Source organism: Belonocnema kinseyi, chromosome 5 (assembly GCF_010883055.1).
Source record: "Belonocnema kinseyi isolate 2016_QV_RU_SX_M_011 chromosome 5, B_treatae_v1, whole genome shotgun sequence".
Lineage (NCBI taxonomy): Eukaryota > Metazoa > Arthropoda > Insecta > Hymenoptera > Cynipidae > Belonocnema > Belonocnema kinseyi.
Genome location: NC_046661.1, coordinates 79,287,267 through 79,302,310, shown reverse-complemented (window position 1 = coordinate 79,302,310; position 15,044 = coordinate 79,287,267). Strand labels below are relative to the sequence as shown.

The following is a 15,044-nucleotide window of genomic DNA, read 5'->3' as shown; positions in this document are numbered from 1 at the left end:
AGATATCCTTGTGGCCTCAGCTAACTCACGCACTTTTAATCTTCTATCCTTCAACACCATATCGTGGATTTTATGGATGATTTCGGGAGTACTTGCTTCTACAGGCCTTCCTGAACGTGGTTCGTCACTTATTGATGTACGACCATGCTTAAGTTCATTTACCCAGTTATAAACCGTTGCTAAGGCAGGGACAGATGTGCCATGAACTGAGTCCAATTCATTTTTTATCTCATATGGAGTTAAACCCTTTAAATGAAAATGTTTGATTACCGCTCTGAACTCGTTTTTTTTTCCATTTTTCTTAACGAACAATTTTTTTTTCAATTGGTTATAAAAACACGTAAACTCAGAAGATGTGGACTGTGACTGCACCATATATCTAGTCGGGAGTGGTGCTGACTGAAAACAGATGATTTGTAGCGATTCGCGCGCCATCTGTTGGTCATTCTAAGGACTTATTGAACTACCCTCGTAAATACAATTGTATAATAAAAACAGAAATTCGTTTTTCGCGATGAGTAGGGATGTAAATTAGCATGAAACTTTAGCCTGATGAAAAGTTGTATGAAACATTGGGAGTTTCGTGAAACATTGCAATGTTTCAAATATAGCGGCGGGAACATTCAAACTGATAAGATAAAAGCCTATTAGGTATTTCCACTTCAATAAACAGTTAACTTCACTTCGTAGATTGCTGAGGGGAAAATAAGGGACCAAATGTATGGGATTCAGTTCATTTTTGCCCTATTTTGCTAACATCTTCGTAAAAAGTAATTTTTTCTATATAAGTGTAGTTAAAAATAGTTTTTATTTTTTAATTACTATTTAATGAAATAATAAAATAACAATAATGATGATAATTTAAAATATATTACAGAAATAAAGTTTTCTTCCATGCATTTGATCCATTTTCCCCTCAGTTTTTAACAAAGTGAAGTTAGCTGATGGTTGAAGTGAAAATACCTAATGAGGCTTTCATATCCCAACTTTTTCCTGTCGGCTGATTTGATTTATTTTTCCGGTTTATACTGTGGACCAATGATGCCCATGTTGGAACCCTGAGCTACTGCGCTTGCGTTAGGGCTGACCGCTCATTGACCCCACTTGGCGCGCGATTCAAAATTACATTAAAAAAACAATTCTTGTAACTTAAGTAAATAATTATTAAAATATCCACAAGCATACATACAAATTGTGTAACTTTGATTTCAGGCAAAAAAATGCAACACATATTTTATATTAAAAACTGTTTATTTTTAGTGAATTCCAAAGACCAAATTATATTTTACAAAACATTTAATTTAAAAAGAAATTTCTTGGAAAAGTGATTGAAAAGAATTATTTATAAGTTTTTAATATTTTGTATGTATTTTTCTGGGAATTCATATAATTATATAACCTATAAATACATAAATTATCACGGCTGCATTGTAGTTATGCTTTATTTTTTTTTTACTTCAAGCGTCGTTTTGTCACGTCTCAATCGAAAAGAACAATATGAAATTTTGTTTTAGAATTATTCAAATATTATCGCTATTAATTCTGCAATTAGCTTCTATATATCAAGCTGCTGAAATATCATATGGTATTTAAAAAAATTTATCTGTTAACAAATATTTTGAGAAATATTAGTCAGTCTTGATATAGTCCACTTCGTCCCATAAAGTTGAGAGCCATCAGCAGGCAATTTTCTGGAATAATTCCCCGCTCGTGTTTACTCACGTAAACCCAAGCTGGGACAAGTTTCCAGCCTAATTGCTTTCTAATGGCCTCTTTACGACCTCGCCTAACCTTGTGAGTCTTAGACTCAATGGGAGAAAGGGCGAGAGAAGCCATAAAGGCCACCTAGTCGGCAGCTGCATGGGAAGGATTCCCCGTCCCATGGCTAGCCTGGCCAGCGTGACCGTGACTCATCAACCTAAGAACCTTCTCTCTCTCACTCCTATACACTCCCAAGAAAAGTCGGCAGCGGCTGCCAACTGTTGCGAGTTAAACGTAACCATTTTGATATTGAAATAAATCGACACTTCTTTTTTCTTTTCTTTTTTGACTTCCCGGGAAAGGGACGGGTAAAGGAGATTAAACATAGTCATAGCTTTAATTATCATTTTTACCCGGGTTAATTGTATTTTATTATTTATCCGTCATTTTATGTTTAGGCATTCCCATGCATTTGGTCAATTATTATCCCCTCAGTATTCAACGAAGTGAAGTGAGCTAGTGATTGGAGTGAAAATACCTTATTGTATATGCAGACGGTCATGACTTTTTCTATGCATCCCGGCTTTAATTTAAATGTCGACGGGCATGACTAACCTAACTTTTGGAAGTTGCATTAGGAAGTTGTAATTTTATTCTAAGTGACTGGTACGCCCTATTAAATGAAAGAAATTTGAAAATTAGGTAAATATTGTTTTAATTGGTTTCCTTATTAACAATTATTTAGGCTAATATCGCAAAGCGAATTACCTGTCAAAAAGCTTTAACAGGTATTCAGATGGCTGACAGCGCGGTTCAGAATTCCACAACTCTGCATGAGCCAAAATTCAGTCTCCAAATGATACTTTTCCCTAGATGCCCACATGGGCACCTACGTTCAGAGGAATACATTTGAGACTTTAAAACTCTCTCAAATGATCATTGGGAGCCCAATGAAATTTGAGCTGCAACAAATTTAACACCAGCGTTTTTCTGTGAGGAAACATGACAAGAAAACATCAAAATGAAAGTTTCAGGGGTGAAACATAAAAGGTTCCTTACGTCTGCCGCCCGTTATAGCCAACGGCATATATCAATATAATGATGTATTAGTTATGCCGAAAGTTTTGAAATACAAAAAATAGCGTATTTTCTATTATTTTTTAGTATATTTATAACTAGTCAGGACCAAAATAAATGGTGGTAACAAATTCAAAAGAACTTCAAAAATAATAGAACATTTTTACATTTATAATTTATGTTGAAATATAAAAGATACACAACGATATTTATTATTGTCCCAGTATTGGACATACTTTTTACGTTATCCCAGTAATGGTCAGTTTAACTTAATCGTTAAAATAAAAATAAAGTTGTTTTAGTTAATCGCATCTATGTATTGGATGAAGAAGAAGAAGTGAGAGGAAAAGGAAGTCCATAGCAATGTCGCAAGCGTTTAGACGTAAGAATAGTAATTAAGACGATAGGTAGCAAAAAATTGGTAAGGTAATATATAAGCCTTGTATGTAAGAAAAAATGTAAAAAAGTGTAAACAAAATAAAGAAAGAAGAAAAAATAAATATTTGATCAAAAATGCATGTATTTTGTTGAAAAATTGTTTTTTTATAGAGAAATAATATTCTTGATCTCTTTTCTTATTGTCACTGTTACATCGAACTGAAATAAAGCAAATTTATTTTGTTTTTGTATTAATTCTGTCCAATGTAGAAGTTGTAGTAGATAATAAAAAGATTTCAATTTGGAATACCGAAATAGTATATTTTGTGGTACTTTTAAAAAAAGGCTTTAATCATAAAAACTCGCTTAAAAATTGCAATAAAGTTGAATAAGGGTGAAGCAAACTTTACTTGAGTTGTTTTTGTTGTCAGGGCAATGTTTTGGTTGTTAGCACAAAATTATTTTGTTGGTCAAACAAAATATATGGTTCTTAACACAATATTATTTTGTTTAAGCCTTATTTTGTTGTTCTGAGAAAATTTTGGTTCATCCAACAAAACTATTTAGTTAGACCAATGAAATGTACAACCACGCATGCGCACTCGTTCATTGGGATCACGTGCACGGGTGTGCAAATTCATTTCCATTGTGGTTGATAATACCGGTGAAGTCGCGTGTTCCGTTTTCTTGGTACGTATTTAAAGTAATGAAACTGGTATTAATAAGTAATAAGATGAAAATTGATGAATAAGTGATGTGAATAAACATTCATAATGCGACACATCGATTTCTGGGGAGTGGGATCTGAAATGCCTAATCAGTACCTTCAAACGTGAGAATCCAACTGTTAACCTAAAATGTATACGTAAACACACGTTTTAAAACTTTGATACTGATACTTGTAAATAGCTCGTAAATAAAATAGTTTAATTGTTTATTTATCTCAGAGAGTACACAACTTTATACTTCGTTTCTTAGAGCATGGTACTGATCAAAGATACGTTTAAGGATAATAAATAAGGATATTCCGATTAATTATTCTGTATATTTAATATTATCATGTCATACCTTTAATCATTTATCTCTAATTTATGGTATTTTTTATAAGTCTTGATATGACGATTATTGTGCTCTCAAAACACGAATCAGTTGTAAACAAAACTGTTCTGTAACAAAGTCATTCACTAATTTATCAAAATAAAATTTAAACTGACTTTTGTTTTTGCGTAACTTGTTTCGATCACTGAACATTATTATTTAAATTTACTTATTTTACTCAATGACATTTATCGAATTATAAGATGCTTTGAAATTAAACTTATAGTAATAATTACCATTTGATGAATAAGTAAATGACTTTTAGCTACAAAATTGCTGCTTTTTACGACTGATTTAGGTTTTGGGAGTACAAAAAGTATATTTTTCACCTAAGCAAAATTTAGTTGACCTTACAAAAGTATTTTGCTAGGTTAACCGACAAATTTTGTTAAACAAAGAAAATATTGTATTGGAGTGACAAAAGAATTTCATTGACTGAACAAAAAAATTTTGTTGGCGCAACAAAATAGTTTGGTTACACGAAGAGTAACAAAATTATATTGTTTCTATTACGAATTCAGCGATATAAAAAACTGATTTTTCATTTTAAAAAATCACTTTTGTTTCGAAACCATATAGTAATTTTTGACCCAATTCAAGCTTCCGACATCTTGACATCTTCCATCTTTTTCACTTTCTGTAACAACACATTAAAAATCCTACCTCTAAAAAAATACAAAATAAAATACCAATGGTATTTCAACCCCTGTCTCTATTATCTATCTTATTTCTGACTATCTTTTTTTTATATATTTTATTTTTAATTCTTAAATAGTACTTCAAATTACATCCGCTTTTTCGAAAGTCTTGATTATCCATTATTTTAAATATTGAAATATTTTGTTGTTTTTCAATCTTATCTTCTTCTGCATTTCGGTATCTTCTTCTGCCATTTCAAAGTTTTCTGTAATGTTTGCTTAGGGTCTAGAAAGTAATTTTTTAAACTACAATGTCATTAATATGTACCAACTTCTTATTCTATTTTTTCCGCCGTGCCGCTTGTAGCTGTCTCAATACTTTTTTGTTCTACTTTTCTTGTGTTTTTGTTTGCTTTAATATTTGATTTCAGTAATATAAAATTAATTTGTTTTCTTACATGCTATTTTAAAAATCTATTTTTTATCTCAAATCTATTATTTAGCTCGTAAATTTTTGGTGATATACGGACTTTAAGGTAGTTGCCCTACCAAAACTCAGATATCTGAAAAAAATAGTTTTTCCATGATTTTAAGAATCAAAACATTATGACAGATGTCATTTCAAATAAAAAACAGTATTTTTTATGAGAAATATTAAAATTTACAAAAAAACATTAATTTTAATCATTTTAAAATATAATTACTTTTTTAAAAAAGTAATTGAATAAAAAAAGTCGAATTTTTAACAAAATAGTTGAATATTTGACTAATAAATATTATTATTGAACCAAAATTCTAATAATTCAATTTTTAGTTACAGAAATTAATTTTTGACAAAAAAAAAATTCAACGAAAAAAATAGTTGCTTTTTCATGTAAAGGTATTCCAGGGCACAATTTTAACTTGACTTTAGAATCATTTCAAGTCAACTAAAAGAATGTGCAAAATTTCGAAATTCAAACTGTTTCAAGTAATGAAAATATTGTATTTAAAATAGCCTCATCCATTAGATTTTGACTTCAAAATCTTTATCCTCAAGCATTTTAGTTTTACTTCGTTAATTTTCAAATGAAAAAATACTGTTTTTGGTGGTCAGATAATTTCAACTTTAGACGCCAAAATAAATTTTTCCAAACATGAGAAGTTTTTAATTGAAGATTCCAAAAATATAATATTCATCAATTCATTCATATTTAACTGCGGGAAGCTCCAAGAATTAACAATTCTATCTTTATTCAGCAGATTAAAATTTTTTATTTTTAAACGAGGATCAGCAAATAACAAAATGTACTAATTTATTGAGGCGGTAATTAATATTTCCAGATAACTAATAAATAGGCTTTCCTGAAAAAATTAAAATTGCAACAATCAGAATTTTTTCCATTCTTTTTTTCTTCTGCCATTTAAGTTTTTTTGGTTCTTATACTGAAAAGTAATCCATACCTCAACTCTACAGTAATTTTAATTAAAATTATGTTTTGGCCTTTTATAATCTTGCCGACTTTCATCATCCACATGTTATTTTTTTACTATCTCTGATTACATTAATTTTTAATTATCACTCAATTGGAAGAAATATTGGGTTAAAAAACATACATATTTCTGTCACGTTTGTTTAGGGTACAGAAATTAATTTAAAAAACTAATATAATCTTTAGCTCGTAAATTTTTGATGACATCTGGGTTTTAATACCTAAAGGAACTGCAAAAATTTTGTTTAGTTTCTTAGCAATCCTTTCTGCTTTATTTAAAAGTGACTTTTCCCTACACCATACCGGTCCTCCTACTTCGGAACTTAAATTATAATATTTTGCCTAATTATTTTCACTTAAGGTATCCAAGCTTTAATGATTTCTCCTCTAATTATTATCTAATGTAAAATCTGTTGAGAAATGTATGCTAGTGTTAAGAGGAAATTGTAAATCGTCTAAATCTTTACCCTATTCTTTATGATTATCTGAACATGCTTTAATTTTCCGTTATCTGTAAATAAATTTTTAGGTATTCCCCACTTCGAAATTATTTGTTTGTGAAGTTCACTTTCTATTGCTGTTTTTAATTTATTTCTGCCTGGAATTATCTCTACCGACTTAATAAACATTTCTACAAAAAGTAGTATGTATTTATTCTTAGACTTTGACCAAGGCAATTGTCCTATCATATCTAAAGCTACCACTGTTCAGGTTTCATCGATTATTATTTTGCCCATAAGTCCTACTTGATTATTAGTCTTTGGTTTCATTCATTGGCATATAGTATATGATAATGGTTGATCCATTAGGTGTTGTTATGTATCCGAAGCATGAATCAAGCCGTATTGCATCTGCTTAAACGGGCCTTTAATTTATTTCAGCATAACATCAAGTTTAAATATTAACAATTAAAAATCAATTCTAATGTAAAAATATATTACAAATTTTTATTTGAAAAATGGGTTCTTTAGCCCATTAAGATCATAGTTAAGATCATTGTAAATATGGCAACTTTTCACCTAGTTTCAAGTGCTTTATTCTCAGTCACAAAAAATATACTTTCAATCGTCCGGGATAAGAGCCATTTTAAAAATGAAAATATAAGTGCAATGTTTATATTTTTAATCTGGGATGATAAGTTTATTTATTTGTTTAAGTACGCATAATTTGCAGATGCTATGTATACATATCTTCATTTCTAGGGAAATAAGTAAACAATGATAGAATTGGGACATCCTCGAAATCTCTAAGGAATCACAGAAAAAGAAAAGTTAAAATTTGTTGCAGGTAAATTTTAAAACTGTTAAAAATTAAACGCATTTCCTCGAAGATTTTACCGAGATTAGGAGAATAATTCTGACTGAATATGCGCCACGATGTAGTGAGCAAATTTAAGTAGAACATAGAATCAGTAACAGAGAGCACAAATAAAACTTTGTTCTTACTTATCAATCTCCTGCAAAACAGATTAGACTATTGTAAGGAAACTAGAACTTTTTTATACCACTTAGCAAAAAGCAACTGATAGCCAGGAACCGCCATTTTCTCTAATTTGATGAAGTTAAACGACGGTAGATGTAGCTGCCGTCGAACTTTCGCTACCTTTCGAATAAAAATGGAGCGATTATGAGGCGAATTATTATCCCGGCAAGGTTAAAAATGAGAAATTGTCTTAGATTCCTGTAAAGTTTAACTGGCAAAGTTAACTTTTGTTGTGATGAATTTTTCTCCTGGAATCGATGTAAACTTTATCCATAATTTTTGCTGTGATATCAAGATTTCCGCCAAGTAGCTCATCCTTCACGATATCCCTAGAATATCTTTAGACGTTTATGGGTTGTTGGAAAAGATGAATGCGATGTCCCAGGTGATGAATGTGATGTTCCAGAAGAAGAACTGTATGTCTCGGAGATACTTATCTCCGGTGAATTATATTTGTCTAAAACTGAACTGTAAACAGGGCCGTGTTTCATTACTATATAAATTTTGTTTTTGGGTGGTAAATTAGGTTGGTTTTGAGTATGTGCAATACGGGGAACATAGACTTGGAAAGAGTCAGCTACAAAACATTCACCATTTCCTAAACGTAGTTCAGCGTAAACTGGACCATTAGGACGAGGATCATGATTGAAAGGTCGATTTGTCGTAGCGACAATTGAAGTGAAATGAGCGCCCGTCTCCGTTCGTATAAAAGCGTAAAAGTCCAAAACATGATGCGCATGACCAGGTTGCATCCATAACGGTAGGTCTCGGTGGGTGAATGGATTGATCATTCCTTCAAATGTAGAGTGATCCGTCATTTCTATAAAAACGTGATTAGCTGGAAATCCACCTGTACCTAATTTTGTAAAAAAGATGACTTTTATTAAGTTTTCGTAAAATAGTAACTAAAGCTTTTAAGAATTTTGAACAATTGCTGCGGTCAAGAGAAAATTATCTACTGCACGGACTAGAAGTATGAGGACATATAAAAAACTAGCGATTAAAAACAATTTTATCTTTCAATAAGATAAAAACGTTGCGGCACTTTTATCTAACGAAAGATAAAATTTATCTGAAAAATAAAATAAAATTTATCTTATGAAAGATAAAGTTTATCTGACGTCAGTATTTGTTTGACACATGTTATATGTCAGACGGCTGCATCTATGTTCACATAAAAAATGTCCTTCATCATTTTGAAAATCCTCGCGGTATTCAATTTTAAATATTCTCACTTTATTTCACTAAATTTAAACCCAAAAATCACTCACCTACACTTACTGAATACACAGTCTGCACTTTGGTTAGTTTATACCAATTAGTGTTTGTTTACAATTTTTGGAGTCTACATCAGGGTCGATAGAAAACTGAAGGTTTGTTGAACAAACCCTGTAAAAAGCGTTGAATTCAGAAAAATTAAGAATTTGTATTCCTATGAATATGCAATTTTTCATTCGTCTAAAAATCCCCCAGCGGGAACAGAAAAAGTTAAAATCCTATTTCTCTCAATCGACTTAGTAAAATTTTATATTTTAATAATTTATTTAAACGTCTTAAAAATGCATCAAAGAAATCTATTTAAATGTGTGAATTAAAATAATGTTAACTCTAGAGAGGCGGACTTGAATTGATTAAAATTACATTTTTAAAACTTTTATTCCACATAAAGGAATTAAAAAAATGTATTACACATATTTTGTGGACTTATTAGAAGGAATTAAATAATCTCAAAAATTGAACACTTTTGAGGAATAGAAGATATCTCTGTGAGGTTATCTGACGGTACAAATACAAGGAATTAAATATATTGAAAGCACGTTTTCTTTTGGGGAATAGGAATGCATGCGGCGGCCACTATGGAAATAGAGATAAATAAGTTTCTGAGATATCCGATTCTTATAATGAAATTTTAGACAGATGGAAAAATCGCGCATTCAAAATAATAGAATAATCTTCACTTTTACGCTGAAATCTGAAAATATTCATTTTTCTCTATTCAACGCTTATTACCGGGAAAGTAAGAGACTGAAGTTCACTGAGGAAGAACACTCATCCAACTTCAGTCTCTTACTTTTGTTGAACAAACCTTTAGTTTTCTATCGACCCTGATGTAGACTTAAAAAATTGTGAACAAACACTCATGGAGAATAGATATAAGGATCAATCTGTAATGCATGGACTTCACCAAAAACGGTCACTTTTCTGTTGCCAGAAGTACGCACACACACACACACACACACACACACACACACAGACACAGCCATGTGTAAAATCACACTTACGTATAGTTCAAAACTTTCCGTGCGTGGCGTCCCAACCACACTTAAAAAAAATATGGCCGCCTCCATTGTTTTTTTTTGACAGGTCGCTTGAACAAATAAATAATTAATAATCAGGCAGGATTTTGTGAAATGTTTGTGGAATAAAAAATTATTCCCCATGAAAGAGGTAGGTAGTATGCTTATGAAAATATCAAATTACTTTTACCAACACTATGCGTGCGACAGGTATTCGACGCATTCGTAACAATAACAATAAACATACAAGTTACACCAATCTGAAAGTCTTGTAAACTATACACTTGAAAACACACTTATTGTAAACTTTCGCTTTTATACGGCGATTTTTAATTTTAACATCCTTGCCTTTATTCACAAACTATTAATTGTTCAATCATTATTTATTTACATCTTACTCGCATTCACATCCGCTGCTATATGTTTTTTTGAAAGTGCGGTTGGCATGCCACGCTCGGGAGGTTTTAAACTATACGTAAGTATGATTTTGGACATGTGTGCGTGTGCGTACTTCTAGCAACAGAAAAGAGTTCATTTTCAATTCCACTAGTTTGATCTCCTTATGTCTATTCGCAATGCAAACACCATTTAATATAAACTAACCAAAGTGCTGACTGTGTATTCAGTAAGTGTAGGATAATTTTATGTTCATAGCTTTAAAATCAAATCTTTGAATTTTCTGAGAAAATATTGAGTTTTTGAAAAAAATCTCTCATTATGGTTATAGAATTTAAAAAATTGAATATTTTCAGTAATGAAAAAAGTCCATTTGTATAGTCCTTTTGAGAGTTTTAAACTGCACCTAAACCTTTTATGACTTAAAACTGTATAAAGAACCGTAGAAAATGTGAAATACATATTTTAAATGTATACTTTATTGTATAAATGTTTTTATGTCATTTTTTCCAAATCAGAAAAAAAGTCAGGAACTTTTTTATTCTATTTTAAGGGGTCAAAATGTAAAAACTATATTTAGAAAAATATGTTACACCATAATGTGTGATATTTGTTATAAATAATAATGATAATATTATGATACACTTACATTTGAAATGAAGAAAACCGACGAATGCAAGGAGTGCAGTTGCGGCAATTATCTTCATTTTACTAAACAGACACGATATGTTCGCTCATCAGACTGATATATATGCTAAATTTTATTAGACCTATCAGATAAGAACACTTAATTTACTCTTAGAAATAAATAGAATAAAGCTTGGGAGATTGCTTATCGTAGATCTCAAAATTTTCCATATGTGCTAGATTTATTGCCCGTAGAAACTTCATAATTATTAAAGATTTCAGAATTTGTTATTATATCATAAAATTAACTGCTATCTCTTAGAAAAAACTAATATGTTATAAATCAAAATATGTTTCATTATACGATCGTAGTTTTAACAAAAATGTATGGTGAAAATATTTTTGTTGATACAACGTTACCTTGGTCAAATCATTCAAAATTATTCAATATTTAGGGCTCGAAAAATTGAAAAAAGTTGTTTCTTCAATTTTGGATGACTTTCAATATAAAAGAGACGAAAATATTGTCTCTCGTTTACCAATTTTCTGATTATTAATATTGCTTTCATTTGTAGACAAATTTGCAGAAATACGTTTTGTTTTTAATTGCAATGACCCGAAAACATTTTTCTAACTAGAAGTAAAGCGGGAAGTGAACTGAAAATATTTCATATATTTTTATTAATTATCCTCAAATATCTTACTTTAAATGAAAAAAACATCATATTGTGAAATTTTGTAAATAAGCTACGTCACTTTCACCAACATAATGTGTTCATAAGTTATTGCAACACAATCACAAAATTATAATTATTTACACACTTTATCTACATTGCAATTTAGTCACGTTTAAAATAAATTGCTTATTATAAGTTCATCATTTTTATCTTTCCAAAGATGCCAATAAATGTTTAAAGCCTAGAATAAAAGCAGATTTTTTTATTCCGAAGTCTTCAATAGTCAACGATTGTAGAATTGTAGTTATATTTTCAATCAATTCCATTAAACCTTTTTCATTTGTTAAGAACTCACAATAATTAATAGTTTGGAAATATTCGAACTAGGAGGTCTAAAATTTTCAATTTTAAACTTCTTAACCCTTGAACGGCCAAAACGCCACTACCGGTACACTGCTTTTCAACGGCCAATAACTAAGACTATTCGACACTAGAAAAAATTGAGACACATATATTTTTATTGCTTAAGATCTCCTCTTTCCGACGGTGCCAATGAAATTCCGCAAAAAATTTATTTATTATCCCAAAATGCAGTTTAAGCAAAAAAACGTGATTTTTCGTGCCTATTTTTTTTTGTGAACAATTTCCAAAGCTTTTCGAGTCTGTAATTAACCTGGAATCTCACTAACGGGTGGAATAAATGTCTAAACTTTGAGAATCCATGGTTCAAAGATCGATTTTTCGTTTCAGTGTTTTCAAAATGGCGTCTTAATGGCAAAATTTTTGTGAAAACATTCATGAATTTTTTTACAATAAACGATGCGCTTTTCGGAAAAATCATCAAGAATAAAAAGTTCTTGTAATCAGCCAAGGAATACGCCTGAATTTTTTCGAAGCGTTTTGAGCAAAATTTTGGATTTTGCATATGAACAATTTTTGCAAAATTCACATTTTTGCTCAAAACGCTCCGGAAAAATTCAGGCGGATTCCTCGGCTGATTACAAGAACTTTTTATTCTTGACAAATTTTCCGAAAAGCGCATAGTTTTTCAATAAAAAATTTCCAACGACTCCGTAACCTTTATTGCACTCGGACATCAAACCACACCTTCACCGCATTGTCATCCTGGGAATTTTCGAGTACACCCAGCAAAAAAAAAATCCAAAGCGTAAAGCCTCAAAAATTGCAACAAACTCCGAATCGGAATGAGATTACGACGAAAATGATGAACGTATCATCATACCTAATCCAGATTACTCTGGCTCTGATGGAGATGATTCATCAGATGACGAGAATTCGGGATCGGAATTTCCCAGACCGAATGTACCATATAGATCTGATTTCCATAACTACACAGCATCTCAAAAACAATAGAACCAAATCACGTTTTTTCATGGAGTAACGAAGAAAAAGTTTGCCCTGGAAATCTAGATGATCAAGTTTTTCTGTCTGATAATGTACGGAAAAAAATATTATCTATGTCACCTGTGGAGTTATTTGAATGCTTTTTCTCCAGAGAAATAAAAAACTATATCATAGAAGCTAGCCAACAAAATGGCTTACAAATATCTACAGAAGAACTAAACACTTTCATAGGTATATTAGTGCTGTCATCCTACAATATCCGAAATAATCAAGAAGAATATTGGGAAACTGACCTCCTTGTAAAATGCTCTCCTGTAGCTTTAGCAATGAGCCGCAATCGATTTCGTGAAATCAAATCAAAAATAGAATTTTCAAAAACTGAGGATGCTAATGATAAAGATAAAGCATGGAAAGCTCGTAAAATATTAAATTTATTCCGGAAAAATATTCAACAATTTGGTTTTTTTCTCAACAGCACTTTCAGTTGATGAAATGATGGTTCGATTTTTTGGTCGTGCGAGCTTGAAACAGTATCTGCATTGCAAGCCTGATCGATATGGGATAAAGCTCTGGGGCTTATGTGCAGCCAATGGATATCTATTCAATTTAGACGTTTATTGTGGCAAAAATGATCCAAGCATTGGAATAAATTTATTGGCATGTGCACTTGGCTCCAGAGTTGTTTTACAAATGATCAATCCACTTCTCAATGGCCTTTCACGAAAAAAATTATCCGATTATCATCTGTATTTTGATAATTTCTTTACCAGCCCAGATTTACTCATCCACCTGCATAAATGTGGTTTACGATCAACAGGAACTGTCCGTAAAGACAGAGTGAAAGAAAAGCATGAATTTGCAAAAAATGGTCCGCGAGGATCGTACAAAGTAAGTCATGATCGCAACAGTGGGATGAATTTTATCAGTGTGACTCAAAACAAGTCTCTATTCTTTCCACAGCATGTGGTATCACTCCCATAACCCCAGTGAAAAGATTTTCACGAGCTGCTCAAGAGAGAGTAGAACTAGGATTTCCTCGAGCTTTTTCTTTGTATAATAATTACATGGGATGGGTAGATTTGCACGATTTCAGATGCAAAAAAGCTTCTCCATCTATTACTTCAAAGAAATGGACTTTTAAAATTTTTTCACGAATAATAGAATCATCGATTACAAATAATACCGTAATTTGGAAAATTTGCAACAAGAATAATATAGCTCAATTGAAAACGAAAGATTTCTGTAAAGAAATCAGCAGGAAATATTTGTCGCAATCAAAACTAGGTGATTTCGAAACTCACAGATACGAATCACGAACAAGAGCATTATGTAATAATGAACAATGTCGCCAGAGGACTACTAGATTTTGCATTGATTGCAACATGTATTGCTGCTTACATTGTTTCTCAAAATTACATTCTGAAACAGCAGGATCAAAATGATTTCAACGGATTGAAATCTGAAATGAAAAAAATTCTCCATAAAAAAAAATTAAAAAATGTAAAAAAAATATATAAAATCCCTTTAAAAAAAATATTCGTCGACCTCCACGTTGGTGATAGTTGGGCAACGTAAACTTTGTTTGCGGCAGACGGACGATAGATATTCGTGAATCATTTTACTCTTACACGATTCTTAGAACTATGAAAATTTTTTATTGAAAAACTATGCGCTTTCCGGAAAATTTGTCAAGAATAAAAAGTTCTTGTAATCAGCCGAGGATTCATATGCAATATCCAAAATTTTGCTCAAAACGCTTCGAAAAAATTCAGGCGTATTTCTTGGCTGATTACAAGAACTTTTTATTTTTGATGATTTTTCCGAAAAGCGCATCGT

At 31.2% G+C, this 15,044-nt stretch overlaps 2 protein-coding genes across 3 annotated transcripts in view; one reads left to right on the top strand and one right to left on the bottom strand.

The window, feature by feature from the left end:
- Positions 1-6,337: 6,337 nt before the first annotated feature.
- Positions 6,338-11,254, bottom strand: LOC117172667. Of its 2 annotated transcripts, XM_033360794.1 has the most exons (3): positions 11,189-11,254; positions 8,439-8,702; positions 6,339-8,314 (listed from the first exon to the last, which is right to left on the bottom strand). In XM_033360794.1, exons 1-3 carry the CDS (start codon positions 11,244-11,246, stop codon positions 8,304-8,306), a joined length of 333 nt encoding a protein of 110 aa, XP_033216685.1. In that variant the 5' UTR covers positions 11,247-11,254; the 3' UTR covers positions 6,339-8,303. The 2 variants fall into 2 exon arrangements, with proteins under 2 accessions (XP_033216684.1, XP_033216685.1); XM_033360793.1 differs by having other exon boundaries at positions 6,338-8,702.
- Positions 11,255-13,655: 2,401 nt separating this feature from the next.
- LOC117173726 (piggyBac transposable element-derived protein 3-like) overlaps positions 13,656-15,044 on the top strand; it is a gene marked incomplete at its 5' end in the record, with an annotated part of 2,485 nt that continues 1,096 nt past the window's right edge. The window contains 2 exons of the mRNA XM_033362367.1: positions 13,656-14,076; positions 14,169-14,392. Of these exons, the coding sequence (XP_033218258.1) occupies positions 13,656-14,076; positions 14,169-14,392 (645 nt within the window). The remainder of the gene's footprint in view (positions 14,077-14,168; positions 14,393-15,044) is intronic.

Bases quoted from the DNA above. Each gene is read 5' to 3' on its own strand.
- LOC117172667 (XM_033360793.1), bottom strand. From the start codon at position 11,246: ATGAAGATAATTGCCGCAACTGCACTCCTTGCATTCGTCGGTTTTCTT. The intron at 8,703-11,188 runs GTAAGTGTATCA...TTACAAAATTAG, and splicing joins CGGTTTTCTTCATTTCAAAT to GTACAGGTGGATTTCCAGCT.